The 23,363-nt window shown below is 39.0% G+C and overlaps 1 protein-coding gene across 2 annotated transcripts in view; it reads left to right on the top strand.

The window, feature by feature from the left end:
• Positions 1-17,707: 17,707 nt before the first annotated feature.
• TMEM132D (transmembrane protein 132D) overlaps positions 17,708-23,363 on the top strand; it is a 272,020-nt gene continuing 266,364 nt past the window's right edge. For both annotated transcript variants that reach the window (XR_007506767.1, XM_049806377.1), the window contains exon 1: positions 17,708-17,987. Coding sequence is in view for 1 of the 2 variants with exons in the window: in XM_049806377.1 (XP_049662334.1) it covers positions 17,909-17,987 (79 nt within the window). In the remaining variant the exon portion in view is untranslated. The remainder of the gene's footprint in view (positions 17,988-23,363) is intronic.

Raw genomic sequence — 23,363 nt, 5'->3', positions numbered from 1 at the left:
CAACCTTGAGACATTACAGTCCTCCCCTGATATGGCGTATCTAGGTTTTAAGGTCTTCTCAGACAGCTTTGGAGCTTTCCTTATCTGCATGTGAAACGGTACCAGGGCTGCTGGGATTCCAGCAATTTGTTGATGGCAAAAGTCAATTATCTCCCAAACCTATAAACAGCAGTACTAAGTGAGGCCCTTTGAGCTCTCCTGGACCACAGAGGGCTGTGACCAGCATCTCCCTCTGAGCGGGACACCTCTCAGAGCTTGCAAACTTTTCTGTTTGCGAAAATCGGAGGTCTGTCGCCGAAAGCCTACACGACCTGGGCTGATACTCTCCACTCATCGAGGCTTGACCCTTCACCCATTGAGAAAGATGCCAAAGCATTTGAAGTGAATCTTTCCACTGACCTCAAGGGGAAGTTTTAACTGGTATACCTCTTTTTCTCTCTTTCACTTTCTTTCGCTTTCTTTTACTCTCTTATATGTAGATCTCTTAATGTCTTTATGCATGCGTATGTACTAACCTGAAGAGTGTATAATAAAGATATTATAGCAAGTATATTATAAGTTATTACTTTCAAATTTATACTTAAATTATTGTCATGATTTTTATTCAACTGTGAATTAATTTTAGGCTGCTGTTATACTCATAATCCCTTTAGATATAAACCGTTGACCAAGTCTGGGAGTAGGAGCCGTACCTAGACTCCGACAGGATTTAGAAAGCAAGGGGGTCTTCTCTGAACCTCGTGACTCAATGGGAGGGTCTCCCTTACCCTTTTGCACATTCCTGATCTCTGTACAAATCACAAGAAATTAATTCTTTAACATTCCCTTTTACCCTATTACATTTTTGGTCCCTGTATACATAAGTTTAGTTTGATTCCAATTTAATTTTCCTGAGTGCATTTCATCCATGTACTAACTAATTGAGTGAACCTTGCCATCGAATTCTGTGAAGTCACACTTTTATATAAGTTTCTATTAAATAATTTTTCCATTGCTAATACAATTGGAGGTGATTCTTTAAACGATCTGAACTCCCCTCTCTCTGTCTTTAAATCTCCCCGACTGAAGGTTGCAATGCTGCAGAATAACTACTTAAGGATTAAACAAATGCTAAGAGCATGTCCAAAGCTTAGACTTCTCTTAGGAAAGAAAGTTAAACTGATATTGATAAGTGAGAAGATTAGCTGCATGATAGAAATTGAGTGTCTCAGAAATTTGAAGTTAGCAGTTAATCTTGTGGTTGAAACATAAGTCTATAGGATAGCAAAAACATTTCCTAGGTTTTCCCAGGCAGATTTTGTGGATCAGACCCCATAAAGAGCCTAATTTTGGGACTGACACCCACATCTCCAGCTATAGGCTGTCCTTCCTTTTGAAGCTAAGTCATAGTACAACAAAGAATGAAAACCACATGAGTCTGGAAAAGGGAAACAAAAAAGAGTCCTGTATGTTTGGGACACCTAACTGAGAATGGAGACTCCAGGTACTGCTTATCTAATTACTGTTGAGTGTTGAATATAAAATTAACCTGAGAAAAAGACTCTTTATTCCCTCCCAGCTGAGTGCCTTAACCACTAGATTTAAGAGTCACTACAGTGTCATACTCCTGACAGAAAAATGTAATTTTTAATTGTCATTGAAAATTATTCCGGACTTGTTCAGGCTAGATCTAGATGTTTGCTGCATGTTGCCAGTTATGTAATCCAGTGTTAAATATAGATTTATGCGATTTTGAGGTAAAGATTACATTTGATCTAATCCTGGGATACACCTTGCTTATTTTTGGAGATCTGTGAAAACAAACTCTGTGACAAGATCTATACATAATACATCTATATTCTTACAAACTTAAGATGATCAATTAACAGCAACTCGCCTTTTTTTGGCATTTCTCCTGACCAAATAAAGTCTTTTGATGCTCATCCAAAGATGTAAGAGGTTATATTTTTCTCCTTGTGCAAATCACAAGCCAGACTTTTGAAGTTAATCATGTTTTAATGATATAAACTAACGTGAGTTAAAAGTGAAGTACTTAAACCCAAGTAATAAAAGAATTCTGTTTTTAAAAAAACAAGGCCAACTAATTTCTTTGTAAAACTAATGAAGCAATCATTTTGGAAGATAAAACACTTCAGAAAAACAAAATTTTATTTATACTCCTTAAGCTTTTATATAGCCTGCTTAGTAGCTATAAAATAATGTTAGAAACAATATCAGTTCTGCAGAATATGAAATGAAGGTTTACTCTGCCTTCCCCCCCCGTCTTTTTTATATTTACCACCAGTGGAGACCCCAGGTCCAGAAGAGGAAGTATCACTTTATTTGCTATGTCCCTCTAAAACGTTATCTACATCAGGACATTTAGGATAGAGATGGTGTGAGAGGGGGAGACACTTCAAGGGTCATTTTTAAGCATTTCTTACTCTTATATACTAACTTCCTATATAATTTTACCTGTAGGTATTGGAATATAAGGTTTGACATCTTACCCTTCCATGTGACCTATTAAAATATAGGCAAATATGGTGGCATCGGTCTCAGCTTGGCTCTAGACTCTGTGGCCTATAAATGAAAAAATGATTTCTCTAAGCAGTGATTTGTTGTATGTCACTTTTCTTCCATCTCCCCTGGGAAAGGCAGTAAGGATAGTTTCCCCAATAGAAAGGAAGAAAGATAGAAGTAGAAGCTGAGTCAGGCTCCTCCCTTTTATTTTTTATCCTTCATTTGAAAAGGATAAAGCTCATATAACCACCTTACTCAGTCTTTTATTGGAGGGATTTCTTGTGAAAATCAAAAAGACTAGGTCAAAGTAGAAAACAACCCAAATAGTTTGGCGAAGGTCAGAATGAAGCCTGTTTTTTCCAAGACTTTGTTGTGATAGTTGATTGTAATAGGTTCCTAAAGCTTTTTGAGTATCAATATACTAATATTGGTCAGTCTCGTGTTAGTGGAGTTTTCATGATGGCTTTGAGTACTTCTTCAATGTTCTTACTGGGAGTGTATCATGGAAATTATTATTCTTTTATTCATCTCTTGAAAATCACCTTTTATTGTGGTCCAGAGTAGCTTACTAGCCACAATCCAGAAAAGGGAGAAATTAGCTGTAATCTCAAACTAAGCACAGAAAATCTTTTCCCTGGGATTTGAGCTTTACTTATGAATGTGTTTTGGAAACAGAACGCTAGCGATGACTCTAATTGCCAGACCTTCCAGCCCCAAGTGACCATGCTGTGCCTACTTGGCAAAGTCCTATTCCTTGTCTAACCCAGCTGTACCTGTTTACTTCACAGATTAACTAGGCTCATCTGCACCTGATTACCTACAGCTGATGAACTATGAGCAGCTGTAACTAATTTGGGCATTGACTAGCTCAGCTCTACCCAGCCATGACGTTGGGAAGTTCAGTAGTTCAGAGTTGTTGCTAGGTGAGGGTTGGCAGTCTTTCAAATTTCAGGGAGAGCAGGCAGTTGGAAACGATTCCTCGCTGACGGTAGGGTTTCTTGCAGACAACCAGGTATTCTGCTAGACATTTACTTACTTACAAGAGGGCTAGTTAGCTTCCTGCTTCCTGTAAAGATTGTACTAGAGAAGAGTTATTTCTCCCTGTTTTAGAAAACTCTTGGTCTTTTTACTGGAAAACAAGCTTCAGATGGGTGAAGTAAAAATGGTTTTATACAAGTGAGGCTTTGGCAGAGATTCAGGAAGTTGTGCTTGTACTACAATGCTTGTAGTATGCTTACGGCAAAATATCGGTGATGGTATGGCAATTCACATGATATACCAGCACCTCATCTCTACTGGTATATTAAAAAACCACAGGACTTTCAAAGGTATCACACAATTAGAACTACAGAGGACTAATTGAATCCTGGTACTTCTGACAATCATGTCTCTCAGTTGCCCTGCTGTTTTTAACATGCCTGAACAATCAAAGTTGGACAATATTGAGTATGTTTCACTGATGCTCAAAGTCTGTATCTCAAAGAAAGGTCATGAATGAGCTATAGATTTAATAATGCTGTTTCTCCTGTGACCTGAAGGAGTTAGGTGTTCTTGTTGGTCTTCCTAACAGAGAAAAGAATTTTCTTTCTATACTTTACCTCCTATGGATCTTCATGGAGCTTTTACAAGAGCTATCAGATCATTGACTACGTCGTGTAAGCCTTTTTGGCGGGTTTCTGAAAATGCTAGAAGTAAATCATAACTTGTCCTACTCTCTTTTAAATGGCTGAAGGCTTTACGTAAATTGAGTCATGCCAGCATGACTAAGTACAGTCACTGTCTGTCCTATTCCTTATGGTCAGTGCAATGATACATACTTTCAATTTGTTTGTCATAAAGGCTACTCTTTGTCTAAAATATCTGTAATAATAAGTCCAATTATGAGATTTTCATAGGAATGTGACATTCAGAAAATGGAGTTAATAGTAGAAATACAGCCTTTGCCTTTGGCCTTGTGAAAATACGTATTCAATTTTGCAGTCAGTGGAAGCCTTCAAAGAAAGGAAGTGTTGGCAGGAGCTTCTATCATGAATGGCTCCTATATGTCTGCAAAGTAAAATCTATGGGCTTCATCCTGCGCTCCTTGTGTGCTGTAACTCCTTGTCCTAACTGCAGTGAAGAAATTCTGCCCAGTTTGGCAGAAATAGGTTGTAAATTGGAAGATTTTATTGAGAAGGTAATGTTAACTTCTGAAGATTTATTTGAAGAAGAGAGAGGCAAAGATACTAGTGACGTCTTGTCTATGGCAAGAAAGATTGAATAAGCAAAATTTACAATCAGAGTAACTGTTAGATTTACCCCAAGAAATATTTTAGTCTGTGAAACAGGGTCTTTTAAGTGCTTATATTTACTTGTAACTTTCTCATAACTATGTATGAGATTATGACAGTGAAACTACCAGGTTAATGAGGCTCTGATAGCACTATATTAATGTAATATATTACATTCTGGTAAATCCTTGTAAACGTGTAATTAATTACTATTTGCAACAACTGTCAGAAGGTACATCCTAGTTTTTTATAATGGGGTAAATAGGAATTTAATATTTAGTTAGCCTGTTTAACATCATCTAGTGAAATTGGGGAAAAAAATGGAAAATATAATCCAACCTTCCTAATTTCCAGTCATGTGCTTTAACTGCTAGGTAACATATTCATATTGACAAAATACTTATCATGTTTTTTCCAGTTGGTGGTGTTATGGTTTACTTTTTTTAAATAGGGAGTTTCTCTTCATAACACTGGCCAGCAGCAGATACTTGGGTAGAAATATATTAATTGGGTTATAATGCAACTTTCTTCCCTTGAGGTTTTATATTCTCTTAGCTTCAGTGGCTTGAAAACTTGAAGACTATGTTTAATAGCCACCTTTGGATATATTCTCCATGAATTTGTCCATGGAAACAAATGGACAGATTTTGTCTATTCTCGTATTTGAACTGGTTTTTATTTTTGGCCTCCACAAATTCTTGTGGCAATGAGTTTGGCAACAGCTTATCTTGCATTGTCTGAAAAAGATATCTCCCCCCCCCCCCCCCCTTTTTTTTTTTTTTCCTTAAGCTCTCATTTTGTGAGGAACAAAATTAACAGCAATTCCTCATGCATTTCCTTTACACCAGTCATGGTTTGTTTGTTTTTTTATAGTCTCTGTTAGGCCCCCTTCAGTACTTTTGGTTTTAAGATTAAGTCCTAGTCTATTTGATTTATTTTTGTTGGGAAGTTATTTCACACCTTGCATGATCTTGCTTTCACTTCACTTTCTATTCTGTCTTCCCTATTCGTTTTTGAGGCCATGACATGAATTGAATGTAGTATTTAAGAGGTATGTTGTGCATTTATGTGCTAGCTTTAACGTGATTCTCTATTTATTTTGTAATTTTTTTACCTGCATTTTCTAGAGGAATAACCATGCCATCTCCTCTCTTCTTACTGATATTTTCTTCTAATTCCACGTGTAGCATTTATCTTTTTTTTTTTTTTTTTTTTCCCAGATATAATGGATAAATGTGTCTGGTAATGTTCAGGGATGCTGATCTTAACTTCTATTTAACTTAGAAATCTGTGCTTCGAGTCTGAAGAGAAAACTAATTACTTGAATATTTGCCTACTTTTCAAACTTAGACAAATGTTGCTTCTGCCCCTATGCCTTGTCTTCCTCATGTCTTTACACTACTGTGATTACGACATCATTTACTCATAAGCATTTGTAAATTCCTTCTAGCCTTTTGGACTACTGGTAAGCACTTAGCTGATTTAAAAAAACCAAAACTATAATGACTCTAATATCTGTCTTTCAAATGTTAAGAGCTAGTGTCTATTGGGGTATATTTACTCTTAAAGTATCTTTTCCCCCATATTCACCTGTTTACACTTTATTTGCTTACAGGTATCATACTGCCATTCACACTGGTCAGGGAAACATAGACGGAAACATATTTAGTTATGCTGATACAAAAGTCTCTCATGATATTTGGTCAGTTTAACTGAAATCTTGTTTTGGAAGACCACAAGGAAAAATAGTTGAACCTACAATGCTGAAATGTTTTTGTCTTTCAGTTTGTAATGGCTTCATTTTTATATATAATTTTTGTATTTGTTATAAAAGTTGATACAGAAAGAAAAGATTTTTACAGAGTGTATTAAATATAAAATCCTCTGTGAAATTGAACTAGTCTTCTGCATATGCACTGCATATTGTCAGTGCACATATAAAGCTAATTGGAAAAAATGAGAGTGTGGCACAATAGACTTTCTAAAAAACCTCTCAAGATTAGATACAACTAAGAAAAGCCAAGTTTTGCTCCTAACTGTACCACAGTACTTTGTGATCTAGCTGTGTTACTTCATTTCCCATTCTGTTTAAAATTTCCATCATCTTAAGATGTGGAAATAAGAATGCTGTTATATTTGTAAGCGGTCCTGAGATGCTGAGGTAGAGAATGCTATAAATTGAATGCAAAGCATTTATACTGAGTGTAAATTGTAGTAATGATCATGACTCAGGGCATTTCCTGGGAGCATTAACTCCGCAGATGATGTTCACTTCTGTTCATTAACCTCAGGAAAAGCTAGCTGTTAATGACCTTAGGCACTAAGGTGCTCTCTGAGCCGGGTGTTTGCCCTCAGTAGACTCTGAGCTGGTAGCCGAGAACTGCCTGTTCTGTTTTCAGAGGATTTTATTTTTGTGCTCGTATTACAGCATTATTGGGCATTTGCATGAGTTAATACCCTCATGTGTTAGATTGAATCAAGGTTTCAGAAAAAGTAATCTAGATTCTATTAAAACTAGATGCTTCTGAGCCCGAGGGACCAGTAGGCTACAGGTGAGACACTGGGAATCTTTGCAGTGGAGGATTGTCTGGAGAACAGCTGTTCTGGAACAGCAGCAGCAAAGGCAAGGCTGTTACATCCAGGACTGGGGCTTGTGCATATCAAAAAGCAGAAATCAATTAAGCTTCCAGCAGCTCTTATCAGCAATGGCTGACCTAGCTGGAACAAAAGTGACTTGAAATGTGACAGCGTTCAGTTTAGTACTCATAAAAAACATAGTGAATTTAAAATACTATTCACAATGATGGCACTTCACAGAAAGTTTTAATCTGCACTTAGTAACTGTGTTGACCGTGAGCCTAGGCATCCCGTACTGGTCTTGTACAGGTTGAAACAGGATAGGTAATGGATAGACTAGCATTCTGGATAGGTGTGGCTTTATATTCCAAAATAAAAAATTTTCTCAAGGTTTGGTGGCTAAAGCAGTCATAAATATCTTTGTGTTACGAGAATATAAGAAAAATCTTTTTTATTATTATTTTTATTAACACTAAAGAAGATGGTATAGTTTTCAAGCCTCTGTGTGTAAGTGCATGAATAACACCTTGAGTGACAGCCTAAGTCATGAAAACGCAAGCTACGTGGAGGAAGGGAATTTGCAGATGCAAGTATAAGGTAGAGTTAACATTGCTCAGCCCAACAGAAAGAATAGTCAGTGTTCTTCCTATAATTTCTTTCTAATGCATTTTAGCTGGATGGCAGCTGTGCGAAGGCTTCTAATTACAGAACAACAAGCTGTTTCCAATAAGATATCTGTAGACTGATGTTTAATTGATTATTTGGAAACTTTGTCCTATGTGATTTTGTCCTAGGGAATAATAAACCCAAACTATTTTGGAGGATAGAGGGTCGAGCTAACTCACTGATCTTCTGGTTTGTGCTTTTTTAAGTTGGCTTGACATTAATCTATGTTGTCTTGTACCTGAAGAAAATGACAGTTTGACTACTTCCTTTGCCTGTTCTCCATCAGCCAGCCTTCCTAGCAGGCCTGTTTCTCCTATGATACACTAGAGTGCAGTATCAACTCAGTTCACTGTATTTAAAAATTTACATTCCATTTTCCCAGTAGAAACTGAAAGAGAAAACCAAATTTTCACTTCACCCATATGGGTTTTAGTAGGCTTTTGGAGCTGCTGTGCAGCTTTTATTCACAAAACAAATGTAACAGCCAACAAACTTGTGCCACTTCTGCACGTTGGGGACTGCTAATTAGAACAGCAGTGTTGTCAGACTGAATGCCAGCAACTCCCTGCAGGTGGAATTTTAAGCATCATAAGGTAGCTCCTGAAAACCTGGTTTAGCATCAAGCCATAAAAAAATCAAGCTTCTTGTTAATCTCCTAAACCATCTTACTCTCTCCCTTTACTTTATCTTTCAGTTTTGCTACGGTAAACTCATTGCAGATTCTAATTCCTCAGCTTTCCAATTTTGCATGTAATTTTGTATCTTTTTAACAGAATCTTGTTTTCAAACTTGGTTTTTGCCACACATTCATGGAGCTAGTGTAATTTTCCCCTCCTCAATTTCCTTCTCCAGCAGCTCCAACTGCAAGGACAGCCGATGTTTAGAGTGAGGTTAAAATATTCTAGATATCTTTGGTTGCTTCCTCCTATTTACTGACTCTGCAGTTTCGAGATGAAATCTACTATAATGTGGAAGCTGTTTCCAATATACTATAAGGGCTTCCTACCATATGCTCTCCCATCTGTGATAAGAATGAGGGTTTTGGGGAAAAAAGGCAAAAATTTCAGTATGTGACTGGAGTTGAACTGTGTGCAATATCTGTCAGCTTTAAGGAAGTCTTGAAAAGTGAAGACGTGTATTATGTCATGAATTCTTCTACCTCCTGTTTATTCCACATTGCTGATCAAGCACTTTCTGTGCAAAAAATAATGGTTATGAGGCCTGGAGAATTAGTAGAACTGAATACATCTCAAGAACTGTAATTCAGTAAACAGTTTGCAGTCGCTTCAATTGATTGAAGTGGTTTTTAGGCCTTCGGTAATGACTGACACTTTGGAGAGGGTATACCTTTGCTAAAGATTAACCACAACAGGATGTTAAGCTCAAATGCAAGTGTCATTATAACAACTTCAAAATTTTCTGCAAAACCCACTCGCCCTGGTTACATCTGATCTTTCTAATCTAAGTGAGGCTAGAGCAGGAAGAGGTATGTAGGTCTGCACTATGCATCTTCAACACCGCCCCAAACAAACAAACAAAAAACCCACAGAAGGGAAAAAGAGGAACTGTTTAATTTTAAATGTCTTTATGGAAATTACCTTTAAATCTTACAAGTTGCTTTGTTACAAAGATTTTTCCTTTTTATGTGTTTATGTTACTCCTATCTCTTACCATACCAAAAGGATGAAATTAGCAAAATCAGATTCAGTGTTAAAAGGTATAGTTTCTTCTACAGTAGGTTTACATTTTGCTCTATATAACTACTCATTTTGCTACTCTTAATCTTCTGTTCATAAGTAGTTTATAAAGAGCTGATAAATTATTAAACTCTAATAGCATTACAACACAGATGTAATACTAAAAATTGTAATAAGCACTTCAGTGTTGGGTGTTACCTATAAGCAAGTAACAGAACCCATCATACATAACAATCATTTATCCTTCATTAAAAAATCCATTAGACTTACACTTTATAGATCAAGCCTTAATATATACAGCATGATCTAAAATGTGTAGAATTCAGTATGCAGACAAAAATATTTCAGAGAAACTTCACCAATATTTTGGACAACAACAATTTTTCAATGGCCAATAAAGATCCAGGAAGGGAAACAGAGAAATATTTTCTGTGTCCTTCAAAACAGCATTTGCTTAGCTAATTTAAGGAATCCCATTCTTTTTGAAACCATATCAAGCAATATAGTCAGTCAGCATGCTTTAAGGGACTATACTGACTCTACTCTTTGATATCTATAAATAGAAAACTTTATAAACTGGAAGTTCTATTTTCTCTTTTAATGCCTTTGTTTTACTGTTTCCTCATCTTCACACTTCTATCTGCCATTTTTTTCAGTAGACGCCAATTCTTGTTTAATTTTAGAGGAGAAAATGTGTTGCGCCTCCTGTAATGAGCCTTGGATCTATCAACCCTGACAGACTAAACACAGCACTAGGGGTCACTAGCACTGCATTGGTAGCAAGCAACTGGTGAAAAACATGGTTGATTTTTGTCATAGCAACAAGCCTATTTTGCTGTGAAGTTTAGTAATATTTGCACTGCCAAACAGGCAACTGTTTTACGGTCTAATGTATACACACAAGTAGACACCATATGTGTTTACAAAGATATGTTTATGAAAGATCACAAACTATTCAAAGCTACTATTCTTTGTGTATTTGGGTTTCTCGTTCCTTCCAAATTCTTGGGCTGTACTGTGTTTCTTCGTGTATTTCATACTAACCTACAGTCAGCCTATAAATTACTATACCCATATTTCACTGGGTCTTGGGAAACTACATACCTTTTAAATCTAACTCACAGTGATCGGTATGTGGCACTAATAATTACTGTACCTGAGAGTTTTTGCAGGGCTAGGCTCCTCAATTCTAAGAGATGTTGGGCACAGAACATGAACATGTTCTCAAAAAAAAAATTCGAATCGCTGAAAATCTGGCTTCTACTCACAGTATTGTGTTACAAAAATATAATTAGTGTATTTAACGACACTTTACTAAAAAATGTCACTTGATTAAACATAGAAGTTGCAATTTTTAATCCTGTTTAATAAAATTGCTGTATTTTCAGTATTTTTTTCTATTAAATTGAAGGTCTAAATTATGAATTAAAACCCCTCTGTAATAAATCACTATCTGTAGTAGCATATTAACTAAATATGGAAAAAGACTTGGGATGGAATTTAGCAGGGAAGATGGAAAATATTTGGTTTTTGTATACACCACATGCCAGGAGTGTTCCAATTAGAAGTTTTTTATTCAATCTATATAAAGATAAGGACATTTTTATAAAGCAAGGATTTTATTTCTGGTTCATACTGAAAACACTGTAGGTTTTTCAGGGATGATAGCTGGGTCGTATTCTTTCTGAAAACAACACTAGCATATAGTAAAGGTCAGAAGTTCTTGGGTGCAGAGTGGATAGTGCGGGTTGTGGGTACTGATTCTGCATGTGAGGTGTAGTCAGGCTGTGGAAATCCTTTTCTTGTGAACTGAGATGTTGATGCCTGAAGTTAACATGGGTTCAAGAGGAGGCCTATAAAAAGAAAAGGTGTTGAGGGTTTCTAAATACATAAGACACCACCTCTGGCTCAGGTATTGAAGGCTGAGAGAGCATTCAAGCGATTTATTATGTATTCTGGCCTTATTCTTACATTCTTCCCTATGCATCTGCTTTTGGCTACTATGGGAGACAGCATAGCAGGCTACACAGTTCTTTGATGTGTCCTATTCCTCTGTTCATTTTCATTTGATATAAACAAAGCTTTAAAAAAAAAAAAAAAAAAAAGAAAAAAAGAAAAGGAAGCTGGCAGTGCATGCAAGCAAATGTTTTCATCATCTCCTTAGTAATTTTAAATGGGCTTTGCCTTCTTTACTTGTAAGGTAACTAAAGACAAGTTGACATGATGCATCTCAGAACAGTCAGGGTAACATCCTCTGCTCTTATTTCATGTTACGTGTTCCTACAAACTACTGTCAGTTCCCAATTACATCGCTGAGAATGTTACCAGATTTCCGACTGGACACTGTTGCATGTTAACACTTACACACATTCCAGCCATTTAGATCACTTCACCTGTTGTAACTTGGCAAGTACTGGTACCAATACATAGCATTTCACTGCTATGAAGGTTTGAGTTCAACCCAACCAGGAAGAAGGAATTCTATTTGTACCTATTAATTTGCTCTCTCTTTACACACACACACACATATACATTTCTTCCTGTAGTGATTTTTTTCCTGATGTGCACACATACTGGTTAGTTTATTTATTGAGTTTTATTGAAGCTGGCCTCTGCATCTTACAAGATTTGATCCTTATAAATCACTGCATTTTATTGTACTACGAGTACAGTAACTTGCAGCCAAAGCAGCTTTTAAAATCCTACCATCAGACAAAGCAGGTTAATATTTTAGTTCATTAATTCAAATAAAAAAAGCCCTCTTAAATACACTTTTTGTCTATTAGAGTGCTGCTGATTTGGCTGATAACAGCCTATCTGTGTTGCAATGAGGTTCTTTGTCATTTTTAGAAGTCATTTGGAACTAAGCTATTTCTGAGTTTTCATTGGAAACAAGTGAAGGAGAGTGAAACATGTGATTGACATCATCTACTTTTTCAGCTATTGTGAACTGACAGCAAGACCAGCAACATAAAGTAGCCTGATAGGAATACTATTCACCACTAAGGTTAGCATTTGATCATTAAAGAGATAGGCACTCCAAGGGGTATTACCATTGACAGTAGAACTACAAGCTGTCAAACAGATTTTTAGTTCAGCCTGGTGAAGATTTTGAACTGAATCTGCTTTTCTCATACAACAGAAGCTTTATAAGCAAACCGAGTGACTTCATTTTTTTTATTTTACGATGTGGTATGAGTGAACAGATGAGAATTAGTTTTAAACAAATTAACAAAGATTTAATGTTTCATCTTGCTGTTACCGAAACAAACATCTAAGTGCTGGTTAATGTCAAAAGAGAGTAAAATACAGAAATTAAAATGAAATTGAAGAGCGTGACTCAGTTTGGTCTTTGCGGCATCTCCCATTATCTTGTTCTGATTTTCATATTATTTACGTGGGAGGATCACAAAAAGACTTCAGCTGCTGACTGTGACTCAGCTGGCCAAGACATAGTGTACACATGCAACAGAAAGGAGTCCTTTCCCCAAAGACTCTGTGTTACCCAGAGAGAAAAGACCGCAGATAGATGGGATGAAGAAATGAGTGATAGAAATGTAACAGCGGAACAATTTTTGTTTTGCCTTATGAACGGCAGTCACAGTACACCTGCTGCTTCATGACTACTAAATGTTTTGAAGACAACACATTAAATTGAATAAAATTTCTGGGAGGTCAAATTGATCATGCTGATTCCTTTTCATCTTCCGAATCTACCATTCTAATTGCTCCTTATTTTGGATGTTGTGCAGTAACAAACCCAGATAATCCATTTCAATGCCCTCTGTGCAAGCTTCAAGCAATGTGTGTGTGTGGGGAGAAATAGGAGTAAAAATCTGTCTCTCTAAAGATCAATGGTAAAGTATGCACTGAATTCAGCAGCACCAGGTTTTTTCTCTCAGAGTTTAATGGAAATTGAAAAATATTTTTGGAGAGAAACGTGTAACTGCTCGGTTTAAAAGACTCAATAACATGCCCTGCTATTTCAGGTCTGTGGGCACTGAGAGAGAATTGTCAGAATGCAATTGGCCTTTGAAATGAATTGTTTGCTTTCAGATCACTGGACACGCTCTGTATTTCCATGTCTATATATATATATATATATATATATAAAAAAAGGAGTGTGGAGCATTGGGCAGAGGAACAGTTTGGCTAGTCCACCTGGCTACAGTCTTTTCTCTAGTCTGCTGTTCTTTGCTGTGTCAATAGGGCTTCTCCTAGACTTGCATTTCTAGCCTGTCAATAAGGGAACATTACTGTCTCAAAAACAAAAAATAAAAAACAAACCAAACACACACCCCCCCCCCCCCAAACCCTCACCAAAAAACCCCAGCTCTAAAATGTGAATTGATAAACTGATTAGAACAATTAGCAATTTTAATTACATAAAGCAGTTTATATATATCAGTTGATATATCACATTGCAGATGAAACAAGAAGTCTCAGGGTAACGATGGATTTTCTCATTACCTTGTTGGATGCAGATTAATCAGTTTTTTACCTTTACAGTTAGCCATAAGTTGTGGGGATGCAGGTCTCTTCATTCTCTCTTGTGTTTTCCTAAAGCCAGTTCTTCCTTCACAATTAGTTGTGTTAATTACCCAGAAAAGATTAGGCATACTTGCCAAAATAACATATTGCTAATAAAACAGGAAGATGTTTTCTCATTACGGAGTAGTATGAATTGATGTGATTGTCCGTGAGTGGTGTCTAGGAAAGGTTTTCATCACAAAAGCATTAGGTAGCCAGGCTAGAGCTTGTACAGTTGAAGTGTTGCCACCTACGCTCATAGGAAGAAACTAGAATTGGGACACCTGCTCTGCAGAGTGAAATTCGGCAAGTGGCCTAACCTTCAGCTGTCACTTCAGTAAAATGCCTACTGAAGCAAAGGGAAGATTATTTCTGTGCAGAACATACCCAAGAAATGAGTACACTTACTCATTTCTGAAGGGACTGGAGACAACAGTGTATTCGTAAGTCAGTTGGCTTTGAGAAGGCTTGAGACCCAAAGCTGGTTCATGGGGATAACAGGATAGTGGTAGAGGAGGAGGAGGAGGATGTTGACAAAACATTATGTGTCTATTACTGCCTACTCAAAGTAGAATGTCTGCAAAGTGTTTTGGAGCGAAAAGGGTATTGATGCATAAAACTTAATAATTAGTTAGTGACCTTTCAGAGTGACTTTTAAAAACATTGAGGAAAAAATAATAGCCTAGACTGATTTTTTTTTTCTTTTTTTTCTTTCAACAAGACCAAATTTGGAGATTAATCTGTTCAGTGAGCAGCATCATTTTGGACCTGAATAAAGGATCCTAGGTTCCATATTTTTTTGCTGGAAAATTAAATAACTGTTTCCAAGTCTGTTGTTTCAACAGTGATGTTGCAAAACATGAAAAGAAGGAAAAGAACCTAATCTTGCATTAAAACTGCAATTCTGTTACTGCTTCTGCCCTTCTTTCAGTCTAGTTGCCCATGAATGACTGGAAGGCAATAAAACCCTATGTACAAAATATCTCCAAATGTTGCACAAAATAACAAAAAGTAAAAGCCAGGTACTGGCCATAGAGTCAGAAACTGTCAAAGTAAAGAGAAGACTATCTTGTGGGTTGTTGGTTGTTTTTTTTATTGCCATAATTTTTTTTCTTAAAGAAAAGTTGGTAACAAAACCTGTCACACCTGTGTCTGGAGAGAAAGCTCTTCCTTCTTTGCACTTTTCTTACTTTTTGTAGACTATCGGAAGCTTCTCCTTATCCATCAGAATACAGATTAACCAGTATAATATGCTGGCATGTTTCACGCTGCTACTGAATGAAGCTGGGCATTGGCTTCCCCCTGCAGATGATGGTCATTTTATCTTGATCGAGACTAGTATTTTATAATAATTCTCCTATGTTGGACAAAACTGTAAGGTTTTGGCCACAACATACTATATATCACGTCAATAACAATTTTTTACCTCCTTTCAGTCGTGGATGTTCTGAGATGGTACCTTTATGTTTCAGATATAATGCCAGTTCTAGAGGTATGCTTCATTTCAGGCCTGGGGAACTTCTCTGGGATTGGTAGTACTTCGAAAACTGATGTGAACTTCCAAAATGAATCCGTAACATCACACAAAATACAGCCTTTTCTCATTGCATGGTTGATCATCTATTTCTCAGTGTTGGCAGACAGAAAGTGTGCAGTTTCAAAGTGTGTTTTGCTAGACCTGTTTTAAAGCTTCAGCATTGTGGATGTTAATATAAAAAGAATCTTTCTATCGCTCCCAAACATGTACTCCATGAAGGAGCAAAGTGACTGTAAGTTCTTGTAGCTACTGGGGTTTTTGTTTTCTGTTCGGTGGGTTTGTTGGTTTGGTTTGTGTGTGTGTGTGTGTGTGGTTTTTTGTGTTTGTGTGTGTTTGTTTAGTTTGGGCTGTGGTAAATTGCATTTCGCTGCCATTCTATCCGCCAAGGATAATATAAATCTCAGTATTAAGCTTGACCAAAGGGTTGGGTTGGCCGACTGGTTCTTGCATTGACGCCTTCTGTAGTGGAAAGTGTGAGGTCCGTCATTTTCCCCCAGCAGTTTTGAACACGACCTAGACCACACGGAGGTCTTTTTTCCTGTTCTTGCAACACGCCCGAAGCATTTTGCCACACAGCTGCCCCGTTATTTCCCTCCTCCGGCTGCACCGCACGCTCCGTTTGGCTCACGCCTGCCCCAGCGCCTTGGGGAGAGCCGAACACGCGATGAACGTGGAACGAGGGAAGGAGCCAAAACCCGACCGCCTGTAGCAGCACCCCCCTGCCAAAGCGGCGGGCTCTGTCCCTCCCGGCAGCCGGCGGGATGCCGTTTGTTTGGGCGCCGGCAGGACCGAGGCTTGTGCCCGCCCTGGGGCGCTGCCGGGGGCTGCGGGGGCCTCTCCGGAGCGGGGTCGCCCGTGGACGCGGGGGTCTGGGGGATGAGGCTGGTTGTCGCACCCCGGCACGGAGCAGCTGCGTGTCAAGTCCCCGTCCTTTCTCCCTCCCCCCACCCCCTGCCGAGGGTGAGCCCCCCGCCGGGCAGCAGCCCCTGGCAGCGGCGGCGCTCGCCTTCCGCGCCCCGCCGCGGCCGGGGACGCGGGGGGAGCTTGGCCGGGGCCGGGCCAGGCAGCTCCGCCCCGCTGCCCGCGGATTGGGGGCTGCCGGGCTGCCTGGTGCGAGGCGGGGCTTCGGTGGTGTGCTTATTTATTTATTTGTTTCCCTCCTCTTTTTTGTTAATTTTTTTTTTTTTTTTCCTCCCCCCCCCCCGCGACACCTCCCGGCTTAAACCGCGGTCTCGCTGTAAATAGCAACCGCGGAGCGCGTAGGATGGGCCGGGGCCGGGGCCGGAGGAGGCGGCCGGGCGGTAGGGCCGGGGCCGGCGCCCCGCTCCGGTCTCCGAGCGAGCAGCATCCGCGGGGGCGGCAGGTCCCCGCCGGCCGCCGGCCCCGAGAGCAGTAAAACCCAGCCGTGGCGATGACCTTCGGGAGGGAGCCGCGCTCGCCCCCTCCCCTCTCTTGCAGAAAGTCAAACAAGTCCTTGAGGAAATTGAGAACTTAAAAAAAAAACAACAAACCAACACCAAACAACGAACCAAAAAAAAAAAAAAAAAAGCCAGGGAGAGCGCGCAACAACGAAAACCCTGCCTCCGTGTCTGGATGATCTCAGGGCTGAGCAGCATCACCTAAAGGAAAACTTTGGGGAGCCGACGGGCTTTTCCGGCGGGATGCGGGCACCGGCGTTGTGAGGCGCAGCCCGGCCGCGGGCAGGAGCGGGGCAGGCGGGTCCCCGCCCCAGGGAGCCGGGGGGGGGGCACGGCGCGGAGCCCCGCTGCCCCTGCCCTGCGCGCCGGACCCTGCCGGCTTTGGGGAGGGGGGGGGGGGGAGGTGTCGGGGTAAGGGGCTGCTTGCCTGTCTCCGGCGACTGAGGCTCGGGAGCGAGGTTTTAACCAGAACTGGTTCCTATGTATTGAGAGGAGAGGGTTTTTTTTTCTTTCACAGCATCCTCTGGTTTGAAGAAAGGAGGGAGGAAAGGGGAGGGTTAAAGCTAAAGAAGTAAGTCCTTTCTCCGAAGGAAATGCCTTTTGCGCTTTCCAGATGACCTTTGCTGAAAATGCAGCCTCTCCAGCTGAGCGATTTTTATTTTGACCGCAAAGTGTGTGAAACTGAGCCCTAACTTCTCCGCGAGCCCTAGGATGTGCGCTTCTGGGATTAGCAATATGGGGCATCTGTTGTCACCTCTCCTCTTGAGCCTGGCAGCAGTTTTTTCCAAAGGTAAGTCTCAACCTCTTCTGTCCGTTTCACTGCATCTTGTTTATTTTGCATACACAGCCTCTGTCCCCTCTCTTTGTAATCCCTTGAATGTCGATCCCCGATAGTCACGACTGAAAGACTTGGGGGGAGTCATGTGCGAGTCAAACACAAAGATATCGTGATGGGAAATCCCGAGTAGCAGGATTTTTCCTCCATCGACTACGACAAACGGTCTATTTACTGAGGCATTTGTTACCTGCCTATTGTACTTTTGATCATGCAGCAGATGCTGGTGATGAGCTTAGCTGGTAACTCAGCTTTGGACTGCAAAGGGTTTGTTATCTGGAAATTTGAAATCTTTAGAGGTATAAGCTATTGGAGTTAGCTGCCCCACCATTATCTTCTATGTAATTTTTCAAATGAAAAATCCTGTTTCTCCGGCTGGCTGGCAATGTTTTACTGGACCAGAGAAATATGTGCTTGCTGAAACGTTTAGAAGCTCTGGTGAGAGCCTGAACTAGGTGTCTGATATTCTGCATGCTGAATAGAGTTTGAACGTCCTGACAGCATGACTTCAGATGACTCAGTGATACCTTCTTGTTGCCCTCAAGTGTGTTTACAGTAAGAATCAGAAAACCAGCATGTAGACAATGCAGACATTTTTGTGTGCATTTAGGTCCTCCTTTTTGAACCTAAAGTTTTCATCAATGGCCTCAGCCAAAAGGTGGATGCATTTTTGCTATACTTAATTTAGGCAATTCTGAGCATTCCTGCGGAATATAGGAGAAATACAGCTTTCTACTGAGAAGACATTGTGCATCAACAGCTGTACTTCGGCAGGAAAACGAAATTAAAGTTCACACGTGGTTAGTCTTCAGAGAGGAATAAGAGCATATGCATTTAATCTGTGATTCTGAAAACATACTGATAAAGAGTTCTGCTTATAAACATCACTATTTTGAAAAAGGTATTAGTTATTCCTAACATCTCTCTATGCTTCCAGATATCAGCACTTTTCTTTTTCTTACGTGAGTTATTTTTACTAATTACTTTGTATCCAGAACTGAACTTACTGACAGAAGGCAAAATACACAGCTATGTATTTCTTTGGTGGTTCCCTGTACCAAAGTCACTTTTCCTTTTTTTCCTTAGAACAGCTTAAGAAAGAAAGGAACAAAATTGTAAGTCTCCTCAAATGTTACCCAAATGCAGTGCCTACATAAGTACAGTTTTAAAGTTGTGATTGAAAATGCATTAGCAGCAGGGATTGGAAGTCTGAGTCTTTTCAAAAGATTGCTTCATTCACATTGCACACCAGTAGCTTTTGATTTCCCAGCTAGGTTGTAAATTATGTATTTTATTATAAGCAACATCAGTACTTTGGGTAGCCTAACAATGCAGTAAGAATATTAACTTTTTCATCTCCTATTTTTTGGTGTCTCACTTTGTAGCCTTAACACTGCATTAACATAGTGTTTGACTGAGATTGCAGCTTATTCCAAGATTGGAGTATAAGTGGCATTTCAGTCCTACAGAGTACAGTGTTTGTTTTATTGCCAGCTCAGCAATTATAACATTTATATATTATTGTATTCTTAAATGTTACTTACATCTCCTTTGAAAGATAAACTTAGGCAGAAAAACTAGACTTGGAAAGGAGGTCTCTTAGATGGAAAAAAATCACTATAAAAACTGATGAGTGAGATTTTTCTATGTATTGTGATTGTGAAGTCTCATTAAAGCTGATATGTCTTGAAACCAGATACTCGAGATCCCATTAGAATTACTGGTATTGTCTGTGCTATTTATTTTGCACTTCCAATATCCAATATACTACTGCGTGATTGCTGGGACTCTTTGCAGTTTAGTAATACAGGTATCTACCTTTAATGTAATTGTCTATTTCCATACTTGGTTACAGACTCCATCTGTACTACTATGCCTTAGTACACTCTGAAAAGACCAGAGTGTTCCAGAGATTTACAGTATAAAAAAACTTGACAGTGTAAAAGGTTGATTCCCCAACAACCCCCCCTCCCCCCCCCCCCGCCCGGCCCCGCACCCCATAAGAAGATGAAAACCAAAAAAATAATCAGACTTGATTTCTACTACAGGGTGTGTTTGTTTGATGCCTTTCTGTTGCTAATGGAAAAAACTCTCCCATTTATGACATGATGACAAAGTTTTCCTAAAGAGAGAAAAAATCTTTTAACATGCAACAGCAATCAGCTGTCTATTGTGTATAGGTCTGTTGCTGATTACTCAGAACCATGGCAACGCACCTTTTTACTGTATAGTTTCCAAATCTTTCAGGTAATAATGTTGAAGACTTCAGAATACTATTGCGGTTTTGCTTTGCTTTTATCTGGTAAATGCAGAAAATAGCTCCAGCCTGAGAATGAAATGCTGTTTTCAATAATGAGCTTCATGTTCTTATTGGAACCATTTGTCACTGTTGATATAATCCACGTATTTTAATATACCGTCACTGTAATTATATATGTGTGTGTGCATGTGTACATATCTATATAGAAAAAGGACAGAGATTATAAGGCTATGTAAGTGTGGTTATGGGGGTAGTTGCATTTCACAGCTTTGTCTTCAACTATACAGGAGTTTTCTGGAGTCAGTCCTGGGGAGCCAATGCTTAGCCTCAGTCAGTTGGGCATTTTGCTATTTGGTATCAACTATGAAAAAAAAATTCTTCAGAAATCTTCAATTAAAAAATAATCATGTCCAGCTGATGTTAATGAAAATACAGGCTAATACAACATGCACAATAATGTGGGCATTGTTCCATTTTTTAAGGGGAAAGCCTCTCATTAGCTTCATTGGAGTAGAATAAAACCTATAATATTTTCCTCAAGCACCAGGTTCCATGCTTGGCTGAAGTCTATAATGAACTGAGCACCTCCTGTAAGACGCTAAACAATTTTAGGATGTATATTGTGAGTCTTAAGATTGAGGAGCCTTTTACATTATGAATGTTTGTTGTCAGATAAAAAACCTGATTCAATTAATTTCAAATTTCAGGTCTAAGTTGACAGTAACAAAACGAGTGAGTATCTTAGTGACTTTTTCTGCCTGTGTTCTGCTGAGCATTCCGTGTTCTTCTCTGTCATCCTAGGCTGAAATCTTCCCACAAGTCGGTTTCTAATGAGATCTCAGGCCACATAGCTGCTGTTTTGATTTTCTTTTTCCTCTCAGTTTTTATAAATGTGGAGGCTTGGCAACTGTATTAGGCAGGATTACCTTGTATACCCCTCAGAGTGTTCCCCATTGGCTAGAGCTGTGGATAGCACATTTGCAGTGATGCCAATCTTCTGTTAGAGGAAAGTGGGGGGGGGAGGAGGGTGGGAATCTCCCAGAAACCAAACCTCCAAACATTTAGCTTTGGTTACAACATAGGAGAGAAGTATCTGGATATTTGGATTTAAATTGTCTCTGTTTCCTTTGGAATTATCCATGTTACAGTATTCTTCGACCCGTCTTGATTTCCATTGAATCTTATACTGTAGATTTTTTTTCTCATTACTGACAAACTCTATCTTTGTCTTTCTCTATGCAATTTTACTGATTCCATGATGATACTTAGTATCAGAATATGTCATTCTGTCCACATTGTTGAAATACTTCACTGGTGATTTCAGTGGATTATATCTTTGTGACTTGTAGTGGTATGGGAAGCCTCTTTCCTTCACTTTAATCTCACTTGTGCATCCACTGGCTTCAGCGGGGGTAGTGGTGTACAAAAAACTAACAGACGAGCTTGATTGTTATGGTCCATCTTCCAGAGGGCTGTGGGCCACTTCTGAAGATCTTTATGTGCCGATCTTCTACTGACATTGAAGTGCACTGTGGACTTCATATAAGTAGAAACATGGAAAATGAAAAGCTGAGGAGTGCAGCCACCTGTGTTTCAGCACTACTTACTTTGGAGTTCATTACTCTGGAATGCTGGGAGTATATTAGTAATGGAAAATAGTGCTGTATATGGAATCTAAATTGAAGATTATTTTATTTGATTTATGATACATTCCCTCCCCCACACACTTCTTGATGGTGACTAGACAGGAGTTCAGGGTTGAGTTTCTGTTCATGTTAATAGATTTTTATTGTGATGATGAGGGACACATTGTTTTTCTCAAAGTAACAGCCCTGACAGTACTTGTGGACAGACTCATCATAGGCACCTGTTGCTCTAGCTCTGCAATTGATATGTGTAGAAAATTCACTGCATGCTGATTTCAGATGACCACTGCTTAGAAATGAGCATAAATGACAGGTGTAGTCAGTAAGAATTTTTATTGTAAGCTTTGCCTATATGCAGAAACCCAAAAAGTTTTCTTAAAAACCCAAAAGATAAAGGAACTCTTTCTAGCTTAAGGTTCAAGCTGTTCCCATAAACCCAGTTTTTGTACTTTATCCCAGCTGCATTGAACTTACAGTCGTTTGAGACATTATACAAGGGAGGGGGAAACTCAGTTCCACTTTTTTGATCTTGCTGTGCTTCTTGCCACAGTGTACTTCTGGGAGAAGACCCATTCTGATTTCTTTCAGTCAAAATAATAAATTCAGGCTAAACTAAAAAATTCTACAGCTAGACCCATGTCTTATTTGTCAGCTGCAATACTGGCTTAATGTGATTTGGTTTCTAATATTTCCCTGTAATGTTCTCATTTTTTACTTCTGTCTTTTCTTTTATTAGTTCCATAGGACTGGCGGGCTCTGTGACACCAACCAATGTTTTAGATATTAATAAAAGCAGCTTTATTCAATAAAGATCAGTTTTATTTAATAAAAGAGAGAATCAAAAGATAATCTGATTTTTCATGCTGCATTCACATTAAATCAACCTCCTGAAGTTTTTGTGGATGCCAAGTCTAGTGGCAGTCTATCACAGGTCCTAGGATACATAAACATGACTCCAGACAGATTGATTGCAGAGAAGCTGAAGAGGCAGCTGAGATTCATCGCAGGTTTGGTTTACAAAGTGTTACATTAAATTACTTGATTTTTACCAGTCTTTGTAATATTGCCTGCTGCATTATTAATGGCAGTTCAAAATGAAGTGGATTTAAAATAGTTCAGAGACATTTAGATAACACTAATTATTATGAGCAGATTTAAAGTACATATTTAAGGATGTTAGGCTACTTCACCCTCCTCCATAGGGGGGGAAATGAACTGTAGAATGAGGATTGGCTTCTTTGTGTCCTTGATTTCTTCTTTTATTGAATAGATTTAATTCCAGTGTAAGGTGTTAGTCTGATGGCCCCGCAGAGCTAATGGATTGAAAGTCTTCATCCTCCAAAAAGGTACAGCCTATGTAGTATCTATGCAAGCTTCCACTTTCTACTTTAGTAGTGTGACTTAAACTTGACCTAGAGGATGATA

The sequence above is a fragment of the Accipiter gentilis genome, chromosome 7 (genome assembly GCF_929443795.1).
Source record: "Accipiter gentilis chromosome 7, bAccGen1.1, whole genome shotgun sequence".
Lineage (NCBI taxonomy): Eukaryota > Metazoa > Chordata > Aves > Accipitriformes > Accipitridae > Astur > Astur gentilis.
Note: the sequence above shows the minus strand (reverse complement) of the source record. Positions and strands in the feature narration are given on the sequence as shown.